The sequence below is a fragment of the Muntiacus reevesi genome, chromosome 20 (assembly GCF_963930625.1).
Source record: "Muntiacus reevesi chromosome 20, mMunRee1.1, whole genome shotgun sequence".
Lineage (NCBI taxonomy): Eukaryota > Metazoa > Chordata > Mammalia > Artiodactyla > Cervidae > Muntiacus > Muntiacus reevesi.
In genome coordinates, this window is record NC_089268.1 from 3,042,000 (window position 1) to 3,066,092 (window position 24,093).

Below are 24,093 nucleotides of genomic sequence, written 5' to 3' on the forward strand. Positions count from 1 at the left end.
TGTATGCCCAGGAGTGGGATTGCTGGGTCATATGGCCGTTCTATTTCTAGTTTTTTAAGGAATCTCCACACTGTTCTCCATAGTGACTGTACTAGTTTGCATTCCCACCAACAGTGTAAGTAAGAGGGTTCCCTTTTCTCCACACCCTCTCCAGCATTTATTGCTTGTAGACTTTTGGATAGCAGCCATCCTGACTGGCGTGTAATGGTACCTCATTGTGGTTTTGATTTGCATTTCTCTGATAATGGGTGATGCTGAGCATCTTTTCATGTGTTTGTTATCCATCTGTGTGTCTTCTTTGGAGAAATGTCTGTTTAGTTCTTTGGCCCATTTTTTGATTGGGTCATTTACTTTTCTGGAATTGAACTGCAGGAGTTGCTTGTATATTTTTTAGATTAATCCTTTGTCTGTTGCTTCATTTGCTATTATTTTCTCCCAATCCGAGGGCTGTCTTTTCACCTTGCTTATAGTTTCCTTTGTTGTGCAAAAGCTTTTAAGTTTCATTAGGTCCCATTTGTTTAATTTTGCTTTTATTTCCAATATTCTGGGAGGTGGGTCATAGAGGATCCTGCTGTGATTTATGTCAGAGAGTGTTTTGCCTATGTTCTCCTCTAGGAGTTTTATAGTTTCTGGTCTTACATTTAGATCTTTAATCCATTTTGAGTTTATGTTTGTGTATGGTGTTAGAAAGTGTTCTAGTTTCATTCTTTTACAAGTGGTTGACCAGTTTTCCCAGCACCACTTATTAAAGAGGTTGCCTTTTTTCCATTGTATATTCTTGCCTCCTTTGTTGAAGATAAGGCAGACACTGGTAATTTCTTAAGTAGAGTAAAATTCAAGCTTTGTTCTCACCCAGACACTCCAAGGACAGAGCTATTGGCAAAAGGTGAGCTCGGCTGAATCAAAGAGATAAGGTGCCCACTCCCGAGGTCAAAGAAGATCTCCTTGTCTGCACATGCACAGGAAGGTTTTTGGGGGTCAAAGATGCACGGGGCCCCACCCCATAATAAGTGCAGACAAGCACCCACTGCTTCTGCGGTGGGGTCCAACTTAGAAGAAATCGTACACACATTTTGGTAAGGGCCCATGGACCAGTCGGATGTGAAGAAACAAGATAACTGGCCAAAGGTAAAAGAAGACCCAGAAGGACTGTCCTATGTAAGTGATTTACATCACTTCTTTACTGTGCTCCTCCTCATTCAGGAGGCTAGCACTCCTCCCCGGGTGTGTATCTCTGCCTAGCTTCTGGCTTCTCACTTACTGTGCTTTTCTTCCTTGGAGAAGACATCCCAACCCTTTCTCTCTGTCTGTTTTTTGACTTACTGCGTTCCTCCCTCAGGATGCCCACACTCCTTTTTGGGTGTGGATTTCTGCCTTGCTTCTGTCTTAAACAAACAACCTGTTTCTCTATGTGCACTCTCATACACTGTGCTGTCTCTCTAATAATAAACTTGGTATCTGCTTTTACAGTGTTTGCCTCCTTGAAACATTCTTGCTTTCAAACAGGGGAAAGGGCCAGGGTCACTTTACTTCTAACCTCTAGCCCTTGGCAGTCTGGTGGCTAGGATTCCTAGTTTTCATCCAGGCTACCCATGTTCAATTCCTGGTCTTGGAACTAAGATATCTCTTCAGGTCCACTCACTGCTCTTCCTTTGAGATGGCAGCAGTGGTCAGAGCTGAATGAGAAACCCACACTCCTTCACCACTGCTCTGCCCTGGTCAATAGATTTGATAGATTTGGGGACAAGGGGAGCTTTGAATTGGATTTTAAATCATAAATTGAAAGTATATGGGCTTAAAATTTACATTATGTAAATTAAGTGACTCTTTGAGAATGAGAATAAAGCTATGTGATTTGTTCAAACTGTTGGTAATGAATAAGGAAGAAAGACAGTGACTATACAAAAATAAAACCAAATCCAGTTTGTACTATTCCTGAGTACAATCTAATAAGTTGTGTGTACTTGTATTTTAAGGAATTGTATATGCATCCTACACAAACTATGTAGAAAGATAGAACAGAAAAGGCAGAGAAAAGAACAAACAGCAAGAAAAAGAGATGAGGTAAAAGATATATTTCTTGGAGGAACTGGGACTCTTCCAATTTCCCTGGATATCTAGGTTAAATACTGTCTAGAGGAAGCAAACCTTTTCCATTGTAGCTTGCTAAAAGAAGCTTCAGAACAGCAAAATTAGATCAGTTCATCAAGGAAGAGTGATTAAAAATAAGCTTACAGGCTTCTGATTCAAGATGGTAGAGTAGAAGGATATGCACTCACCTCCTCCTGTGAGAGCACCAAAATTGCAACTAGCCGTTGAACAATCATTGACAACTATTAGATGCTGGATCCCACAAAAACAAAACAAACAAGCAAAAAAATACCTCACGTCCAAAGTCAAAGAAGAAGCCACAGTGAGAGAGCAGAAGGGGCTCAATCATGATAAAATCAAATCTCATACCCGTTGGGTGGGTGATCCACAGACTGGAGAACAATAATGTCAAAGAAGTTCTTGCAGTTTTGTGAAGCTTCTTAACCCCACGTCGGTCTTCCCAGCCTGGAGATCCAACAAAGGACTGGGAATTCCCAGGGAATCTGGCCTTGAGGGCCAGTGGGGTTTGACTATAGGACTTCCAGAGGACTAGGGGAAACAAAGACTCCAGTCTTGGAGAGCACAAACAAAATTTGCAGGCACCAAGACCCAGAGAAGAGGATCAGTGACCCCAGAGGAGACTGAACCAAAACTACTGCTAGTGTTGGAGGGCCTCCTGTGGAGATGTGGGTCAGCAGAGGCTCACCACAGGGATGCAGGCGCTGGAAGGTCAGCCTACCACAGAACCTGTAGAACCCAGGGCTGGGTCGCCTCAGGTGAAACAACTACCAGGGAGTGAGTACAACCAAACCCATCAGCAGATAACTGGATTACAGCCTTATTGAACAAGACCCTGCCCACCAGAGCAAGACCCAGGTTTTCTCATTGACAGTTCCTATCCTCAAGAAGCATACACAAGCTTATTAGCCTCATCCATGAAAGGACAGACAGAAGAAGCAAGAAGCACAGTCTCACAGCAGCTTAAACAAAAACCGTATTATAGAATCTTAATCATAATGAAAAAGCAGAAAGTTATGTCCCAGATGAAGGGACAAATTAAAATCCCAGAAAAACAACTAAATGAAGTGGAGATAGGCAACCTTCCAGGAAAAGAAATCAGAATAATGATAGTGAAGATGATATAGGATCTTGGGGGAAAAACGTAAGCAAAGATTGAAAAGAGGCAAGAAATATTTACCAAAGACCTAGAAGAACTAAAAAACAAAGATGAATGATACACTAAAAGGAATCAAAAGATGAATAAATGAGGCAGAAGAATGGATAAATGACCTGGAGGACAGAATGGTGGAAATCACTGCCACAGAACAAAATATAGAAAAAAGAATGAAAAGAAATAGACAGCCTAATAGACCTCTGGGACAACATTAAATGCACCAACATTTGCATTATAGGGGTCCGAGAAGGAGCAGAGAGAGAGATAGGACCTAAGAAAATATTTGAAGAGATAACACCTGAAAAATGCCTGAACATGAGAAAGGAAATAGTCAACCAAGTCCAGGAAGCACAGAGAGTCCTAGGAAGGAAAAATCCAAGGAGGAACACACCAAGATTGACATAGTAATCAAACTGACAAGAATTAAAGACAGAAAAGTATTAAAAACAACAAGGGGAAAATTACATATAATATACAAGGGACCTCCCTTCAGGCTATCATCTGACTTCTCAACAGAAACAAGCCAGAAGAGAATGGTATGATATATTTAAAGTGATAAAAGGGAAGAAGCTACAACTGGGAATACCACTCAGCAAGACTCTGGTTCAGATTTAATGGGGAAGTCAAAACCTTGCCAGACAAGCAAAAGTTAAAGAGAATTCTGCACCACCAAACCAGATTTATGACAAACGCTAAAGGAATTTCTCTAGGCAAGAAACACAAGAGAAGGAAAAGACCTACAGAAAATAAACCCCAAAGTAATAAGTAAAACAGTAATAGGCAGTTCTATTTTCAGTTTTTTAAGAAATCTCCACACTGTTTTCCATAGTGGCTGTACTAGTTTGCATTCCCACCAACAGTGTAAGAGGGTTCCCTTTTCTCCACACCCTCTCCAGCATTTATTGTTTGTAGAGGGTGGGATGTTTCGAAAGAACAGCATGTATATTATCTATGGTGAAACAGATCACCAGCCCAGGTGGGATGCATGAGTCAAGTGCTCGGGCCTGGTGGGATGGGAAGACCCAGAGGAATTGGGTGGAGAGGGAGGTGGGAGGAGGGATCGGGATGGGGAATACGTGTAACTCTATGGCTGATTCATATCAATGTATGACAAAACCCACTGAAAAATAAAATTAAAAAAAAAAACATAGATGAAAATAATAAACGCAAGAACTGAGAAAAAAAAAAAACAGCAATAGGATCATTTCTATCAATATTTACCTTAAATGCAAATAGATTAAATGCACCAACGAAAAGGCATATTGTGACTGGGTGGATGAAAACACATGCATATATGCACTTTCACTTACCACATTACTCTGCTTGAACCCCCAAATTGTGTGTAATAATTTTATATTGTTAAGTTAATCATGTTCTCATTATGGCTTGCAATTGTAATTATCTTTTATTTTTTGTCTATCTACTGATTGTGAAACCTGATAAACATCTTTTACTATTGTGAGTATGTAACTGTTACTCTCTTAGTACCATTGTATCATGATTGGTCAACAGAAAAATAATAGAATCCTGCATCACCAAAACTAGCATCTAATAGGAAAATTGGTAATCACTTTTTAAAATCCAGATTCACATCAGAATTATCTGACAGTTTTTGAAAAATACAAATGTTCAGATAATCCTTTTGTTCTCGAGAGCCCCAGATGTTTCTAGTGAGTAGTCATGTTTAAAAACAATTGAACTATATGATGATCTTATATCTAGTTTGTTTTACTTTTTCTATTTCATATTCAGTGCTCCCATTTCATTTAGTTTATGTTCTCTAATTTCTCTCTTTCTTTTTTTATGTTCTTTCTCAATCGGTTATCAGATGTAGTAGAAAAGCTTTTGCATAAATATATATAAATATGTACAATATATATGTTTTAGAAAACTTACAAATTTTTGCCTCACTAAAAAATTCATGACTTTTTGGTTCCACTTGTTTGACTTAGTATGAAAAGAATGCTAGGTTTCTAATTTAAAAATAGACATGCAACAAGCAACAAAGGCTTACTGTAGAGCATAGGCACTATAGTCAATATCTTGCAATAACCTATGGTGGGAAATAATTTCAAAGTTATATGTGTGTATTTGTATAACTGAATCACCTCGCTGTGCACCTGAAACACTGTAAGTCAACTATACTTTAATAAAATACATATATATTAAAAAAAAAAAAGGCTACATTGTATCTTGTGGAGCTTCAAAATAAGCTCTGTAAAAAGTAAGAACGAATTGCAAGAACAAAAGTTGAAGACACATTTCAGGAATACATAATTTTGCAAAAATGTTCATTTTAAAAATATGATATTCTCTATAAGTTTTTCTTGTTGCATGACAATATATTTTGTCAACATGAAATATATGGGTCATCAACATTCAAGAAGCTGATCAACCAATCTCTTTGATCCACATCCTTCTCTCTTTTCACTTTCTTTGTCTCAAGGAATAATTTACCCTTGTCTGTAAAGCAATAGTCTTTATCAACAATAGATTTTCTTGGTTCTAGAAATAATACTTTCTGTTTGATCACTGTTGCCTGGTCAATCATCACTAATTGTTCATACTGTCTTCATTTTCCAACCTGGCCTCCTATTTCCAATACTCTGCTAAATATTTCCCCATAATGTTCACCTTTTAAGTTTTGAAAACAGTTTTCTGGCTCTTAAATTCTACAAGGGCAGCATCTGATGTAACACAAATTCTTAGAATCATGCTTGGCATACATTTGATGCTCAGAAATATTCCTGGAATTTAAACAAACTGTCTTGCATTACACAATACCACTTATGTTACTTAAATTAACTTTTCATCTTTCATTAACTGTCATTTATTTTATTTATTTAAATTATTTAGCGAAAATTTATATATTTTGTTTAACAGAGTCTGACTACTGAGGTACTTTTCTGACTTGTTTCCTTTCTTTGGATAAAATTCTTCAATAATAATGACTCTTTTTTTCCATCAATAACAGTATTTGCATGGACTGTTGTTAGCATGTGTTTATTATACAGCTAAGTACAAGTGCATGATTAGCATTCAGTAAAGTTTCAAATAAAATACACAACTTCTATTTCATCCTCTAAGATTTCCCTTAATATTAGAATCCTGTAAAATTAAGAGGTGATTTTCCCCTTGGAGATCAAACCTATATCCTTAGAAACTGCAGTCTGAAAAACATACATAACTCATTAGAAATGCTGCTAAGCCTTCATGTTAATGACTAAATATGGAATTGGAAAGGCAGTTCTTTTGATTATAATATCACTTAATGCAGGAGAAGTAACTCATCAACATGAAATCAAGGCACTTGTAGAAATGGGAGAATCATGCTGAGCATCTAAAAAGCAGTCACTGCTCATGAAAGCAGTAGCCTTAGAGAATTCAGAGGCCTGGCATCAAATGAGACCATATGTAATTAGTGATAACTTTTTTCTTAAGATAGAAAGCAGATGATCACATCCTGATCCTAGATGCATGAAGTGAACATTTGATTATCTGTAATAGGGAGGCCTAAGACAACACTTGTATTAAGGTTGGTAGAAAAATCACACTGAAAGTATCTATGGATGACTCCATCTGTTTCTCAGGTTATGTAAATCAATAAATACAATAAAGTAGTCTTGGGCATTAATAGTAATATTAATAATAATAATGTCATATGTATTCTTAATAATAAACCATCTTATTATTGATTATAGTATTGTTATTATTACTTCTCTTTTAAGAAAAAGTAGTACTTTGAATTCTTTTAAAATAATTGGCCTGTATTATCTATTATAACTTTTCAGAAAACAAGAAGTACTCAATATTAGATGACTATAAATGTTTCCAAATATAATCAAAATATGATCACAGGGCTATAGCAATGCAAGAAACATTTCTGCTCAAGTAATAACTACACAAATTCATGGCTTTCCATTTAGGCTCTTAACTACCACACTACTAGATTATGGTGGATGTTGTTCAGTTGCTAAGTGTATCCGAAGTTTGTAACCCCATGGACTGCAGTATGCCGGGCTCCCCTGTACTTCACTATCTCCAGAGATTTGCTCAAATTCATGCTCATTGAGTCAGTGATGGAATCTAACAATCTCAACCTCTGGTGCCCACTTCTTTTGCCTTCAATCTTTCCCAGCATCAGGGTCTTTTCCAATGAGTCACTTCTTCCCATTAGGTGGCCAAAGTTTTGGAGCTTCAACTTCAGCATCAGTCTTTCCAAAGAATATTCATGACTGGTTACCTTTAGGATTGACTGGTTTGATCTCTTTGCAGATCAAGGAACTCTTGAGAGTCTTATCCAGCACCACAATTTGAAAGCATCAATTTGTTGACACTCAGGTTTCTTAATGGCCCCACTTTCAATCCATATGTGACCACTGAAAAGACCACAGTTTGAACTCTATGGACCTTTGTGGGCAAAGTGATGTCTATGCTTTTTAATATGCGTTCTTATGGCAGAAAGTGAAGAAGAACAAAAGAGCCTCTTGATGAAAGTGAAAGATGAGAGCGAAAAAGTTGGTTTAAAGCTCAACATTCAGAAAACTAACATCATGGCATCCGGTTCCATTGCTTCATGGAAGATAGATGGGGAAACAGTGGAAACAGTGGCTGACTTAATTATTTTTTGGGAGGGGGGCTCCAAAATCACTGCAGATGGTGATTGAAGTCATGAAATAAAAAGACGCCTACTCCTTGGAAGGAAAGTTATGACCAACACAGACAGCATAATAAAAAGCAGAGACAATACTTTGCCAACAAAGGTCCGTCTAGTCAAGGCTATGGTTTTTCCAGTGGTCATGTATGGATGTGACAGTTGGACTGTGGTGTTGGAGAAGACTCTTGAGAATCCCTTGGACTGCAAGGAGATCCAACCAGTCCATCCTCAAGGAGATCAGTCCTGGGTGTTCATTGGAAGGACTGATATTGAAGCTGAAACTCCAATACTTTGGCCGCCTGATGTGAAGAGCTGACTCATTGGAAAAGACCCTGATGTTGGGAAAGATTAAGGGCAGGAGGAGAAGGGGATGACAGAGGATGAGATGGTTGGATGGCATCATTGACTCGATGGACATGGGTTTGGGTGGACTCCGGGAGTTGGTGATGGACAGGAGGCCTGGTGTGCTACAGTTCAAGGGGTCGCAGAGAGTCAGACGCGACTGAGCGACTGAACTGAACTGAAGTTTATCATAGCATGGCTTCCAAGGAGCAAGTATCTTTTAATTTAATGGCTGCAGTCACCATCCACGGTAATTTTGGAGCCCAAGGAAAGGAAAGTGTCACTGCTTCTACTTTTCCCCCTACAATTTGCTATGAAGTGATGGGGTTTGGGGGGCTTCTCTTATAGCTCAATTGGTAAAGAATCTGCCTGCAATGCAGGAGTCTCAAGTTTGATTCCTGGGTCAGGAAGGTCCACTGGTGAAGGGATAGGCTATCAACTCCAGTATTCTTGGGCTTCCCCTGTGGCTCAGCTGGTGATGGAAATGGAGGTCATGGTCTTAGCTTATTTTAATGTTGATATTTAAGCCAGCTTTTTCTCTCTCCTCTTTCACCCCCCTCAAGAGGCCGTTTAGTTCTGCTTCACTTTCTGCCATTAGAAAGGTATCATCTGCATATCTGAGGTTGTTGATATTTCTCCTGGCAAACTTGATTCCAGATTGTGATTCATCCAGCCTGACATTTCACATGATGTACTCTGTATATGAATTAAATAAGCAGGGTGGCAATATACAGTCTTGTCATGTTCCTTTCCAAATTCTGATCCAGTGCATTGTTCCATGTCTGGTTCTAACTGTTGCTTCTTGATGGCATACAGGTTTCTCAGATAAGATGGTCTGGTGTTCTCATTTGTTTAAGTATTTTTCAGTCTGTGGTGGTCCAACAGTCAAAGGCTTTAGTGTTGTCAATGAAGCAGAAGTAGATGTTTTTCTGAATTCCCATGCTATGGTTTTTCCAGTAGTCATGTACAGATGTGAGAGTTGGACTATAAAGAAAGCTGAAGACTAAAGAATTGATGCTTTTGAACTGCAGTGTTGGAGAAGACTTTTGAGAGTTCCTTGGACTGCAAGGAGATGCAACCAGTCCATCCTAAAGGAGATCAGTCCTGAGGGTTCATTGGAAGGACTCATGTTGAAGCTGAAATTCCAAAATTTTGGTCACTTGATGTGAAGAACTGACTCATTTGAAAAGACCCTGATGCTGGAAAAGATTGAAGGTGGGAGGAGAAAGGGACAACAGAGGATGAGATGGTTGGATGGCATCACTGACTCAGTGGTGAGTTTGGGTAAACTCTAGGAGTTGGTAATGGACAGGGGGGCCTGGCAAGCTGATGTCCATGGGGTCACAATGAGTCAGACATGACTGAGTGACTGAACTAAACTGAACTGACTGATGCTTTCTATATGAACCAATGAATGATGTCAATTTGACCTCTAATTCCTCTGCCTTTTCAAAACCCAGCTTGTACATCTGGAAGTTCCCAGTTCATATACTGCTGAAGCCTAGGTTGAAAGATTTTGAGTATAAACCTACTAGTATGTGAAATGAGTACAATTGCATGGAAGTTTGAACATTCTTGGCATTGCCTTAACTTGGGATTGGAATGAAAACAGATTTTTCAGTCCCGTGGCCACTGATGAATTTTCCAAATTTGCTTATATATTGTGTGCAGTACTTTAACAGCATCATGTTTTAGGATTTTCAATAACTCAGCTGGAACTCCATCACCTCCAGTAGCTCTGTTCCTAGCAACATTTTCTAAGGCCCACTTGACTTTGTACTCTGGCATGTCTGTCTCTAGGTGAGTGACCACATCATCATGGTTATCTGGGTCATTAAGAAATTTTTTGAATAGTTCCAGTGTGCATTCTTGCTATCTCTTCTTAATTTCTTCTGCTTCTGTTAGATCCATAACACTTTTGTTCTTTATCATGTCCATGTTTGGATGAAAAGTTCCCTTGATATCTCCCATTTTCTTCAAGAGATATCTAGTTTTTCCAGTTTCATTGTTTTCCTTCATTTATTTGCATTGTTCATTTAAGAAGGCCTTCTTATCTCTCCTCTGGAACTTTGCATTCACTTGTGTATACCTTTCCCTTTCTCCCTTGACTTTCACTTCTCTTATTTTCTCAGCTTTTTGTAAAGCCTGCTGAGACAACTACTTTGACTCCTTGCATTTCTTTGGGATGGTTTTAGTCCCTGCTTCCTGTACAATGTTGTGAAATTCCATGCATAGTTCTTCAGGCACTCTGTCTACCAGATCTAATTTCTTGAATCTATTTGTCACCTCCAGTGTATAATCATAAGGGATTTGATTTAGGTGATACCTGAATGGCCTAGTGGTTTTCCTTACTTTTTTCAATTTAATCTGAATTTTGCAATGAGGAGCTCAAGATCTGAGCCACAGTCAGCTCCATGTCTTGATCTGGTGACTGGATGGAAATTTCCATCTTTGGCTGCAAATAATATACTCAATCTGCTTTTGGTACTGACCTTTTGGTGATTTCCATGGATATAGTCATCTCTTGTGCTGTTAGAAAAGGTTGTTTCCTATGACCAATGTGTTCTTTTGACAAAATTCAGTTACATTTGTCCTGCTGCATTTGGTATTTCAAGACCAAACTTTTCTGTCAATCCAGGTATCTCTTCCTACTTTTGCATTCTAATTTCCTTTGATTAAAAGGACATCTTTTCTAGTATTAGATTTAGAAGGTCTTGTAAGTCTTCATGGAACCAGTCAACTTTAACTTCTTCAGAAATAGTGGTTGAGTCATAGACTTGGGTTACTGTGACGCTGAATGGTTTGCCTGGGAAACGAACCAAGGGCATCCTGTTGTTTTTGAGACTGCACCAAATAATGTATTTTGGACTCTTCTGTTGACCATAAAGGTAATTTCATTTATTCTAAGGGATTCTTATGGTAGTATAATTGTCATCTGAATTAAATTTGCTCATCCTCTATCAATTTTAGTTCACTAATTTCTAAGATGCCATTGTTCGCTGTTGCCACTTCCTGCTTAAGTGCATCCAACTTGATTTATGGACCTAAATCTCCAGGTTCCTATGCAATATTATTCTTTACAGCATTGGACTTTACTTTCAACACCAGACACATCCACAGCTGGAGTGTTTTCTCCTTAAAGCATCACAGCCTTTTTGTGGTGAAAGGACTTGCATAATTGAGTGAATCTCTGAGCTATGACGTGCAGGATCATCCAGGCCAGACAGATAATGGAGAAGAGTTCTGACAAAACGTGGTCCACTGGAGGAGGGAATGGCAAATCACTGTATTATTTTTGCAGTGACAACCCATGAACAGTTGTTTTTGTTCAGTTGCTCAGTTATGTCCAACTCTGCAACCCCATGGACTGCAGCATGCCAGGCTTTCCTGTCCTTCACCATCTCCTAGAGCTTGCTCAGACTTATGTACATTGAGTTAGTGATGCCATCCAGACATCTCATCTTCTGTCGTCTCCTTCTCCTCCTACCTTCAATCTTTCCCAGCATCAGGCTCTTTTCCAATGAGTCTGGTCTTTGCATCAGGTGGCCAAAACACTGGAGCTTCAGCTTCAGAATCAGTCCTTCCAATGGACATTCATGACTGATTTTCTTTAGGATTTACTGGTTTAATCTCCTTACAGTCCAAGAGACTCTCAAGAATCTTCTCCAACACCATAGTTTGAAAACATGAGTTCTACAGTCCTCAGCCTTCTTTATGGTCTAACTCCCATATCCATATGTGACTACTGGAAAAATCATAGCTTTGACTATATGGACCCTTGTCAGAAAATTAATGTCTCTGCTTTTTAAAATGCTGTCTAGATTTGTCATAGCTTTTCTTCCAAGAAGCAAGCATCTTTTAATTTCATGTAGGGAAAGGCAAAAAGATATCACACTGGAAAATGAGCCCCATAGGTCAAAAGGTGTCCAATACACTACTGGGCATGGTTAATAATGGGAAATAAAAGGGAATTCACTGATTTGGAAGACAGAAATCTGTGGACCCTTGACAACATTGTAACAGCCACCATAATAATGAAAGATGACATTCAGGTTGTGAGTTCTCTTTCCCCTCTGCACTGAATGTTACTGTTTTACTCCATTCTGCATCATTCTCTTGCTTAAAGGATGTTGCTTCCTTGTACTGTGAACTTCTCTGTCAGTCGGACAAAACATACCTGCCATGCCCCAACTCATGGTCTTGATCTATACCAATATTGCTTTTGCTAGCTGGTGGGTTTTTATTTAAAACACTGTTTTCCATATATATTCACTTTGACCATATTTTTTACTTTTTAGTAAAACTATAGTATGAATTTTTATATACTTCTATTATAATAGATCTATTTCTAAATATTCTTACGTTTATAATCTACCCACATGCTATAAATCCTTTTTCAGCACATGAAAATCTCCCCTTCATCGTTAACAGCCTTGTTGTGGTGAAAGGGCTTGCACAAGTCAATGAAGTCATAAGCTATGCCATGCAGGGCCACCCAAGACAGATGGGTCATAGTGAAGATTTCTGACAACACATTGTCCACTGGAGGAAGGAATGGTAAACACTTCAATATTCTTGCCTCGAGAACTCAATGAACAGTATGAAAATACAAAAAGATATGACACTGTGGAAGATGAGCCTGATCAGATCAGAAACTATCCAAAATGCTACTGGGGAAGAGCAGAGGGCAATTAGTAATCACTCCAGAAAGAAGGAAGTGCCTGAGCCAAAGGGGAAATGACCTCAGTTGTGGACATGTCCAGTGGTGAAAGTAAAGTCTGATGCTGTAAATAACAATACTGCAAAGGAACCTGGAATGTTACATCCATGGGTCAAGGTAAATAGGACATGGCCAAGCAGGAGATGGAAAGAGTGAACACTGACATCTTAAGAATCAGTGAACTAAAATGGACAGGAATGAGCAAATTTAATTCAGATTATCATTATATTAATAACTATGGGCAAGAATCCCTTAGAAGAAATGGAATTGCCATCATGGTCAACCAAAGTGTCCAAAATGCAGGAATGGGGTGCAATCTCAAAAATTACTGGATGCCCTTGGTTCATTCCCAAGGCAAACAATTCAACATCACAGTAATCCAAGTCTATGCTCCAATCATTAATCCTGAAGAAGCTGAAGCTGACTGGTTCTATGAAGACTTACAAGACCTAAATCTAATACCAAAAAAAGAAAAAGAAAAAAAAAAAAAAAGATATCCTTTTAGACACAGGGGATTAGAATGCAATAGTAGGAAGAGAAACCTAGATTAACAGGCAAGTTTGCTCTTAGAGTACCAAGTGAAGTAGGGCAAAGGTAACTGAGCTTTGCCAAGAGAACAGATTGGTCATAGCAAACAATCTTTTCACACAACACGAGAGATGACTCTATCCACGGAAATCATCAAAAGGTCAATATCAAAAGCAGATTGAGTATATTCTTCGCAGCTAAAGATGGAGAATCTATACACTCTCATGAGCTCCTCAATGCAACAGTGAAAGTGAAAGTCACTCAGTCCTGTCTGACTCTTTGTGAATTCTCCAGGCCAGAAGACTGGAGTGGGTAGCCTTTACCTTCTCCAGGGGATCTTCCTAACCCAGGGATCAAACCCAGGTCTCTCACATTGCAGGTGGATTCTTTACCAGCTGAGCCACAAGGGAAGCCCCCTCATTGCAAAACTCAGGCTTAAATTGAAGAAAGTAGGGAACAGCAATAGGCCATTCAGGTATGACCTAAATCAAATCTCTTTTGATTATACAGTGGAGGTAACAAATAAATTTAAGGGATTAGATCTGGTAGACAGAGTGCCTGAAGAACTACGGATATAGGTTCATAACACTGTACAGGAGGCAGTGACCAAAACCATCCCAAAGAAAAAGGAATGCAAGATGGCAAAGCGATTGTCTCAGGCAGATTTATATTTAACTGAGGAAGAAACAGAGGGGAAAGGCTGGGAGAAAAGTAAAGATATGCTCCAGTGAATGCAGAGTTCCAGAGAATAGCAAGGAGAGATAAGAAGGCCTTCTTAAATAAACAATGAAAAGAAATAGAGGAAAACAATAGAATGGGAAAAAAACTAGATATGTCTTCAAGAAAATTGGAGGTATCAAGGGACCATTTCATGCAAGGATGGCTGTGATAAATGCCAGAAACTGTAAGGACCTCAAAGAAGCAGAAGAGATTAAGAAGAGATGGCAAGAATACACAGAAGAACTGTACAAAAAAGGTCTTGATGACCTAAACAACCACAGTTTTGTGGTCACTCATCTAGAGCCAGACATCCTGGAGTGTGAAGTCAAGTGGGCCTCAGGAAGCATTACTACAAACAAAGCTAGTGGAGGTGACAGAATTCCAGTTGAGCTATTTCAAATCCTAAAAGATGGTGCTGTTAAAATACTGCACTCGGTATGTTAGCAAATTTAGAAAATTCAGCAGTGTTCACAGCATGGGAACAGGTCACTTTTCTTTCCAGTCCCAAAGAAAGGAAATGCTAACTGCCATACAATTGTGCTCATTTCACATGCTAGGAAGATAATGTACAACATCCTTCAAGGTAGGCTTCAGTAGTACATTGACGAAGAACTTCAAGGAGTACCAGCTGGGTTTAGAGAAGGCGGAGGAACAGAGATTAAATTGCCAACATCCATTGGATCATAGGGAAAGCAAGAGAATCTTGCAGAAAATCATCTAATTTTTCTCCACAGATTATGCTAAAGCCATTGACTTTGTGGATCACAATAAACTGGGAAATTATTAAAGACACAGGAATACTAGACCTTCTCACCTGCCTCCTGATAATCTTGTTTATGGGTCAAGATGCAACACTTAGAACTGGACACAGAACAACTGACTGGTTCAAAATTGGGAAGGCAGTAAGTATATCAAGGCTATATGTTGTCACCCTGATTATTTAACTTATATGCAGAGTACATCAAGCAAAATGCCAGGCTGGATGAAGCACAAGCTGGAATCAAGATTTCCAGGAGAAATATAATCTCAGCTATGCAGATGACACCACCTTAATGGCAGAAAGTGAAGAAGAACTAAAGAGCCTCTTGAGGAAGGTCAAAGAGAGTGAAAAACCTGGCTTAAAACTCAACATTCAAAAAATAAAAAATCATGTCATCTTGTTCCATCACTTCATGACAAATAGAAGGGGGGTGATTAGAAACAGTAAGAGATTTTCTTTTATTGGGCTTCAAAATCACTGTGGACAGTGACTGCAGCCATGAAATTACAAGACACTTGCTCCTTGGAAGTAAAGCTATGACAAACCTAGACAGCAAATTAAAAGCAGAGACCACTTTGCCAACAAAGTTCCATACAGTCAAAGCTGTGATGTTTCTAGTAGTCGTAGAGATTGAGAGTTGGGCCATGAAGAAGGCTGAGTGCAGAAGAACAGATGTTTTCAAACTATGGTGTCGGAGCAGATTCTTGAGAGTCCCATGGATTGCAATGAGATCAAGCCAGTCAATGCTTTGTTACAAGGAGTGTTACAATATGTAATAATGGCAATACTTGTTTCCTTTTATATCTTATAAAGTAAGGAGAAGGGCATTCACATAGGGCATTCACATATTGAAATATATATTAGTTTAGGGTTTTATATCCCTTTTGTCATTATTTTTCAAATGATTTGTTTGATACTTGTAACCTTGTTTGCAAGACAAAGTAGCTAATACATGGAAGTCTTTAACATAGTACCTTCTCAAAGCATTAGAGATTTAAAATCAGCAGAGTTCAATTTATTGATGCTTTATTGACCTGTCACTCTACTTGTTTTGATAAGACTGAATGGAAACCATCCAACTGGAAATTTTCCCCACAGCAATAATATTGAGTTATATGTTCTACAGTTGACAGTCTTAGATGATTATAGTCCATTGTAGGACAAGTTGTATAGATGTTGAGTGACACAGATAGAGGTGAAGGTTTTAACCATGGTAAGATGCTGCATGTAGTGTGATGTAACATGTACAGAGGAATCTGATGTCAGTGGGCTTCATCTGACAGTAGCCTTCTGTGTTGTTTCAGCTTACCTCTTCCTGGGTATAATTCTTCACTGCAATGTTTATAAATATTAGTATCTTGATGTGTTAGCATTTCTATGGACCTTCATATAAATGTCAAAAGAAACCTGAATCACTAAGTGATTCCAGATAAATGAAAAAGAAGTGGCAGTTAATTTTTACCCCTTGCAGTTCTGATGATGAGTGAAACACACAGCTGCTATCCTCTGCCTGGGGCTGAGACCAGCAAAGCAAAATGGGCAACATTTACCAAATAGAATTGCTTCACTGATTGTAAAATTTGCTAATTCAACATTGAGAGGTATCTGAATATTTTTAAAGCTTATTCATTCATAAAACATATGCATTAAGTGCTTCCTTATGTACCTGACGCCAAGTTATGAGGAAAATAGATAAGTGAAGAGGGCCAGGGAGTGACAGGACAGTGAACTGCAGAAATTGAGTGTCAGATGGTGTTGCAGACACAATATAACAGGGCTCTACAAGTACAGGGAGGCTGCTTAGACTGTATGGTGAGGGAAGGATTTCCTGCTGTGCTACCCTGCGAGCTGGGACCTGCTGTCAATAATTTGGAGAAGAATCGTCAAAGGCCCTTGGTAAAGAGGAAGCCTGGAATGTTGGATGCACAGTGTGGAACGACTGGATGGGCAGAGATAATATTGAGAGGAAGCAGGAGCAGAACACGCTGACCAAAGGAAGGTTTTCAGCCTACACGTAGATCTGTTTAGGGAGAGCATGTTGACCGTTCCCCAGATCTCACCCAGAGAGCTGTTTAACCCCCTGCGTCATCCCCAGTGACTCTGTCTGTCAGACTATCAAACAGTTACTGTGCCAGGCACGACCCTAAATGTGGGGAGTATGAGAGGCTTGGCCAGTCCTGCCCTCACAGAGCATAATTCAGTGGAGAAGAAATAAATGAAATGATTACAAGTATCAAGAAGTCCAAGAAGTAAGTGAAATGTATCACTGGTATTTGTAATAAAATGGGGTCAACCAAGCCTACAGCCTAGGTCTAAAATCTTGTAGTAATGAAATAGTATTTCATCTTACATACTTCACTTCAAAACATCATTCCAAGATTCTACTACAATAATAGATTGAAAAAGCCAATTTACTTACATATAATATATAATAAAACATATATCATCCTTTATAATTTTCTGTCCTTTCATATGCACTACCCCATTTAATATTCACAGTGCCTGTTATTATTATTATTCACAATAACAATATCTGCTATTTTTAGTATTCACAATACCTATTATTACTACCTTCTTTTTAAAGATGAATAAGCTAAAGTCAATCCTAAAGGAAATCAGTCCTGAATATTTACGGGAAGGATTGATGCCAAAGCTGAAACTCCAATCCTTTGGTCACCTGATTCGAATAACTGACTCTTTGGAAAAGACCCTGATGCTGGATAAGATTGAAGGCATGAGGAGAAGGGGGCGACAGAAGATGAGATGGTTGGATGGCATCACTGACTCGATGGACACGATTTTGAGCAAGCTCCAGGAGTTGGTGAAGGACAGGGAAGTCTGGCGTGCTGTAGTCCATGGGGTCACAAAGAATCAGACACAACTGAGCACCTGAATGGAACTGAAGCTAAAGTTGTGGAAATTTAACCGACTTGTCTACAGTCCCAAAAGGAATTAGTAATGCAGGCAGTTCTAGCCTTTTTGATACCACTTAGATCACCAGAGGTCGGGCTGGTCTGAGCTAAATATAGTAAAACTATTTACCCAACAGCACCAGGCATTTAGTTCAAAAACAAAAGGAAGAGAGGACATAGCATGCCCATTCTTAAGAAATGCAGGATCTATTTAGGAAGGTGTTCAGATAAGTGCCAGATAGTAAATTGGGCAGAAATTCTGGGTGCATATAAAGTTATGGAATAATCAGAGTGGTATGGGATTATTCTATAACCTCGTCTTGACAGAAATTTTAAAACTGGGCATATAAATAGGTTGTGTGGTTATATTTTTATACTTTTCTGTTGTGAAATTCTGGGTTTTTTTCCCCTATTTTCAAAATTACTGGCAGTCAATGAATCTTACCTACATTTCCTCTGAGTTTATTACTTAGTTTAGAAATCTATATGGTTTCTTCATTGCACAGATTAATCTCAGCTACTCTTTTTCTCTCTCTGCTGAAGACATCTGCCAGGACAATCCAGAAAACTTTACTCAGCATTCTCTAATTATTTTATTTCCAGGTCCGAGCCTGATGCCAAGCTTTCTGTTCAAACTACCTTTTCCTGGAATGCTAAATTGTTGATCTTTAAGAAAGATTCATTATTTAACCTTCTTCTATTTCTTAGAAAATCAGTAGAGAATTCTATTTAATATGCAACCCTGAATATGCTGGCTTACATTTTCTGAACACTGAATGTTCTGTTTCTCTCATACAATGCAATGATTTTATCTTTCTGACTTTTGCATGATGTCAATAAATGTTTAGTTTTATTAATATTGATTATTTTACATTATGTTTTATAATGAGTCAGCACCTGGCATACTATTGCATAAAAGTACACAATCATTTCAAATACTATCATTGTCATTACACATATTGCATATTGAGTCTCTTTCCTCTTCCACTATACCTGGAAATATTTTCTCTGTTAATTAAAAATTATGAATAATATATGTCAACTAACAAGCAATTAAGAAACAAAAGAAAAGTATACAACTTCAGTTATGTATTTAAGCTTTAGCGTTAATTGTCTTACTCTTCATGGCTGTGAAGGATCGCACAGGATGTAACATGAGGAAGAAAAACTACTGCCAAATCACCACTTGGTAGCAACATGCCAGAGCCTGTGCTAAGTGCTTTTTTTATTCCCTTCTATTTCCACTTTCACATTAACTCTACAAATAAATAATCTGCAACATAAATTTCTATTCTAGAAAGTCAGTGAAGATCAAAGGCACATTTTTAATAGGAACTGATGAGTAACTTCTTTGTAAAAAATGAAAAATACTTACGGGAACCAGAAATTTTTTAATCTCTTCCAATGCGTGACTCATACGTGAATAAGCCTCCCCCGGTGGAGCAAACACTTCAATTAATACATGAAGTTCGTCACTCAAGTGGGCATACTTGGCTTCCCCACTTTTTCTTAATTCTTCTTCCTGTGAAAAAAGTTATTTTTATAAATACAAATCCACTTATTTTACATCGATTTAACATTTACTGAGGAGACGACAAAAGGACATAATATAAGCAAATTTTTCCCAAGTGGAAAGTAAAAATCTGGCATAAGTCATTTAAATATTTCAAAATAATTTTTAAGAGTTCGATTTTTTTAAAAAAATCTGACATAATAATTAACTGCACATTTTAATCAGCTAAATGAAAATGCTAAATCCTCCCAAAAAAGCGACAGAAATGCCATTAACTCCACTGGAAGGAAAATATTGTTTTTGTGTCTGACAAGTAATCATATGCAGGCAATGAACCCATGATGCCACTGTTCTTTAAGAAAACCAGGATTTTATAGATATTTTTTGAGAGGTGGTGAAATGGTTACTTGCTCTCCATGAAAGTGAGCAAAACAGAGGCTTCTCTCACAGGCTCATCCCCATGGGAACAGGTCCTATCCATCACTCTGCTATCATTTGCCACCTCATATAGGAGTAAGTTAAAGCAACGACTGTTAGGCATTATGTTGGCCTTGATTCTGAGTGAGCTGCATACCCTCAGATTTTTGTGAGCACTGCACCTGAGTTATTACAGATGAGTGATCAGTTCAGTTCAGATGCTTCTGACTTTACTCCCTTGTGCAAAGATTTTTACTTGTGTCATCTCTAATTTTTCAATAACCTTGCATAACATTCACATAATTCAAACTAGGATATTGAGTTTAAAAGACTTAAGTAACCTCAGCAAAGTTGGGACTCAAGTCCAGCTCATTTTGCAAAGATTTCAGGGAAGAAAAATTCAGTGAAAAATTAACACATGCTTGCTCAGTCATGTCTGACTCTTTGCAACCTATAGGTTGTATCTTACATGGCTCCTCTGTTCATGAGACTTTCCAGGAAATGATACTGGGGTGGGTTGTCATGCTCTGCTCCAAGGAATCTTCCTGACCCAGGGGTCGAACCTGAGTCTCCTGAATTATAGATGGATTGCTAATCTGCCGAGCCACCTGAGAAGCTCAAAAGTTACCATAAATAACACTAATTTTATTTTACTTTTCTTGTTTCTCCTCTCCCAAACTAGCGATTCACTAAATTTCAAAGGATAATAATAATAATAATAATAATAATAATAATAAAATAATAGGATTGCTGCTGATTCCTGCCTCGTGGATGCACATACAATGAGAGCATCACTTCAGGACCTTTTCTGTCAGACAAGATTTCTGAGAAATCAGAAATAATTCTCATTTTGAACTTACAAAGAGAACAAGGCCTGAGCCTTTCTAGAGCGAGAACTGACTCCAAGACTCCAGACTACCAGAGAACTAACCCTGTGGAGTATCAAATAGTGAGAACTCACATAAAAGAAATTACTTGAATACAATACGTGGTATCACACAACCACCTGTGCAAGACGACTCATCTAAACAACAAACAAAACAAAAATACAAACCTAATCATCAGTAGACAAGATTACCACCTCACTCAGCCTTGTCCGTCAGAGGAAAAACAAACAAACACACACATACACAAAACTCAGCACAAAGCTCACCCTATACAAAGCTTACACAGACAACTGAACTAACCTTAGGAAAGCAGAAACAAAGAGGAAGGAAGAATTCAAACTTGAAGCCTGAGAAAAGGAGACCTCAAACACAATATGTTAGAAAAAAAAAATGATGAAAAGGCAGAGAAATACTACACAAATGAAGGAACAAACTAGAAACACAGATGTCCAAACAAATGAAGAGGAAATAGGCAAACTATCTGAAAAAAAATTCAGAATAATGATAGTACAGATGATCAAAAAGCTTAAAAAGAGAATGGAGGAAATGCAAGAATCAATTAACAAAGACCTAGAATAATTAAAGAATAAACATAAAGAGACAAACAACACAATTACAGAAATTAAAAATACTCTAAAAGGAATAAATAGCAGAATATCTGAAGCAGAAGAATGAATCAGTGAGTTGGAAGATATAATGGTGGAAATAACTCCTGAAGAGCAGAATAAAGTAAAAAGAATGAAAAGAACTGAGGATAGTCTCAGAGATCTCTGGAACAAAATCAAACACAAAAACATTGAAATTATAGGGGTCCCAGAAGAATAATAGAGAAAGAAAGTGTATGAGAAAATTTTTGAAGAGATTATAGTTGAAAATCTCCCCAGCATGAAAAAGGAAATAGTCAATCAAGTTCAAGAGGCACAGAGTCACATACAGGGTAAACCCAAGCAGAAATATGCCAAGACTCATACTAATCAAACTAACAAAGACTAAACACAAAGAAAGAATATTAAAGGGATTAAGGGAAAAACAACAAGTAAAATGCAAGGGAAACCCCTTATGTTTAAGAGCTGATCTTTCAACAGGAACTCTGCAGGCCAGAAGGGAATGGCAAGATATACTTAAAGTATGGGGAAAATATACAACAAAGATTACTGTACCGAGCAAGGATCTCATTCAAAATTGATGGAGAAACAAAAAGCTTTCAGACAAGCATAAGTTAAGAGAACTCAGTACCACCAAACTAGCTTTACAACAAATGTTAAAAGGACTTATAAACTCAAGAAACACAAGAGTAGAAAAAGAAAATGGCAATAGGAACATATATATCAATAATTACTTTAAATGTAAATGGATTAAATGCTCCAACCAAAAGACACAGACTGGCTTAATGAATACAAAAACAAGACCCAAACATATGCTGTCTGCAAGAAACCCACTTCAGACCTAAAGACACATATAGACTGAAAGAGATAGGATGAAAAAATATATTCCATGCAAATGGGAAGCAAAAGAAAGCTGGAGTAGCAATCCTCATATCAGACAAAATAGACCTTAAAATAAAGATTACAAGAGATAAAGAAGGACATCACATAACCTTCAAGGGATCAATCCAAGAGGAAGACATAGCAATTGTAAATATCTAAGCCCCCAACATAGGAGCACCTCAATACATGAGACAAACACTAACAGACATAAAAGGAGGAATTAATAGTAACACAATAATAATCAGTTCAGTTCAGTTCAGTCACTCAGTCGTGTCTGACTCTTTGTGACCCCATGAACCGCAGCATGCCAGGTCTCCCTATCCGTCACCAACTGCTGTAGTCTTGCCAAACCCATGTCCATTGAGTCAGTGATGCCATCCAGCCATCTCATCCTCTGTCATCCCCTTCTCCTCCCGCTCTCAATCTTTCTCAGCATCAGGGTCTATTCCAATGAGTCAGCTCTTCACATCAGGTGGCCAAAGTATTGGAGCTTCAGTTTCAACATCAGTCCTTCCAATAAACACCCAGGACTGATCTCCTTTAGGATGGACTGGTTGGATCTCCTTGCAGCCCAAGAGACTCTCAAGAGTCATCTCAACACCACAGTTCAAAAGCATCAATTCTTCTGTGCTCAGTTTTCTTTATAGTACAACTCTCACATCTATACATGACCACTGGAAAAACCATAGCCTTGACTAGATGGACCTTTGTTGACAAAGTAATGTCTCTCCTTTTTAATATGCTGTCTAGGTTGGTCATAACTTCCCTTCCAAGAAGTAAGTGTCTTTTAATTTCACAGCTGCAATCACCATCTGCAGTGATTTTGGAGCCCCCTCAAAATAAATCAGCCACTGTTTACACTGTCTCCCCATCTATTTGCCATGAAGTGATGGGAACAGATGCCATGATCTTAGATTTCTGAATGTTGAGCTTTAAGCCAACTTTTTCACTCTCCTCTTTCACTTTCATCAAGAGGATTTTTAGTTCTTCTTCACTTTCTGCCATAAGGGTGGTGTCATCTGCATATCTGAGGTTATTGATATTTCTCCCAATAATAATAACAATAATAATAGGAGACTTTAAAACCCCACTCACACCAATGGACAGATCATCAAAACAGATAATTAATTAAGGAAACACAAGTCTTAAATGATACACTATATGAGATGGATCTCATTGATATCTTTAGGACATTCCATTCAAATGCAGAAGAATACATATTCTGAAGTGCACATGGAACATTCTCCCGGATAGATCACATCTAGGGTCACAAATCAAACCTCAGTAAATTTAAGAAAATTGGAATTGTGTCAAACATCTTCTCTGACCACAATGCTATAAAAGTAGACATCAATTACAAGAGAAAACCTGTATAAAATATAAACACATGGAGATTAAACAATACATTTCTAAATAACCAATACTTTACTGAAGAAATCAAAAGGGAAATTTAAAAAAAAAGTCTATAAACAAATGACAAGGAAAAGACAACAGTTCAAAATCTATGCAGCAAAAGGAGTTCTAAGAGGGAAGTTTATAGCAATGCAATCCTACCTCAAGAAACAAGAAAAACATTGAACAGACAACCTAAATATATACCTGAAACAACTGTAGAATAAAGAATAAAAAGTCTCAAAATTAGTAGAAGGAAAGAAATCATAAAAACTGAGCATAAATAAATGAAAATAAAATGAAAGCAACAATAAAGACTAATAAAACTAAAAGTTGGTTCTTTGAGAAGATAAACAATAGTGACAAACCTTTAGCCAGACTCATCAAGAAAAAAAGAGAGAATAAAGTCAACAAAATTAGAAATGAAAAAGGAGAGGTTAAAACAGACAACACAGAAATACAAAGGATTGCGAAAGACTATTATGAACAACTA

The 24,093-nt window shown here is 38.0% G+C and overlaps 1 protein-coding gene across 2 annotated transcripts in view; it reads right to left on the bottom strand.

The window, feature by feature from the left end:
* The window catches only part of KHDRBS2 (KH RNA binding domain containing, signal transduction associated 2), a 682,130-nt gene that overhangs the window by 299,216 nt on the left and 358,821 nt on the right, over nt 1–24,093 (bottom strand). For both annotated transcript variants that reach the window (XM_065912995.1, XM_065912996.1), the window contains exon 4: nt 19,280–19,426. In XM_065912995.1, the coding sequence (XP_065769067.1) occupies nt 19,280–19,426 (147 nt within the window). The remainder of the gene's footprint in view (nt 1–19,279; nt 19,427–24,093) is intronic.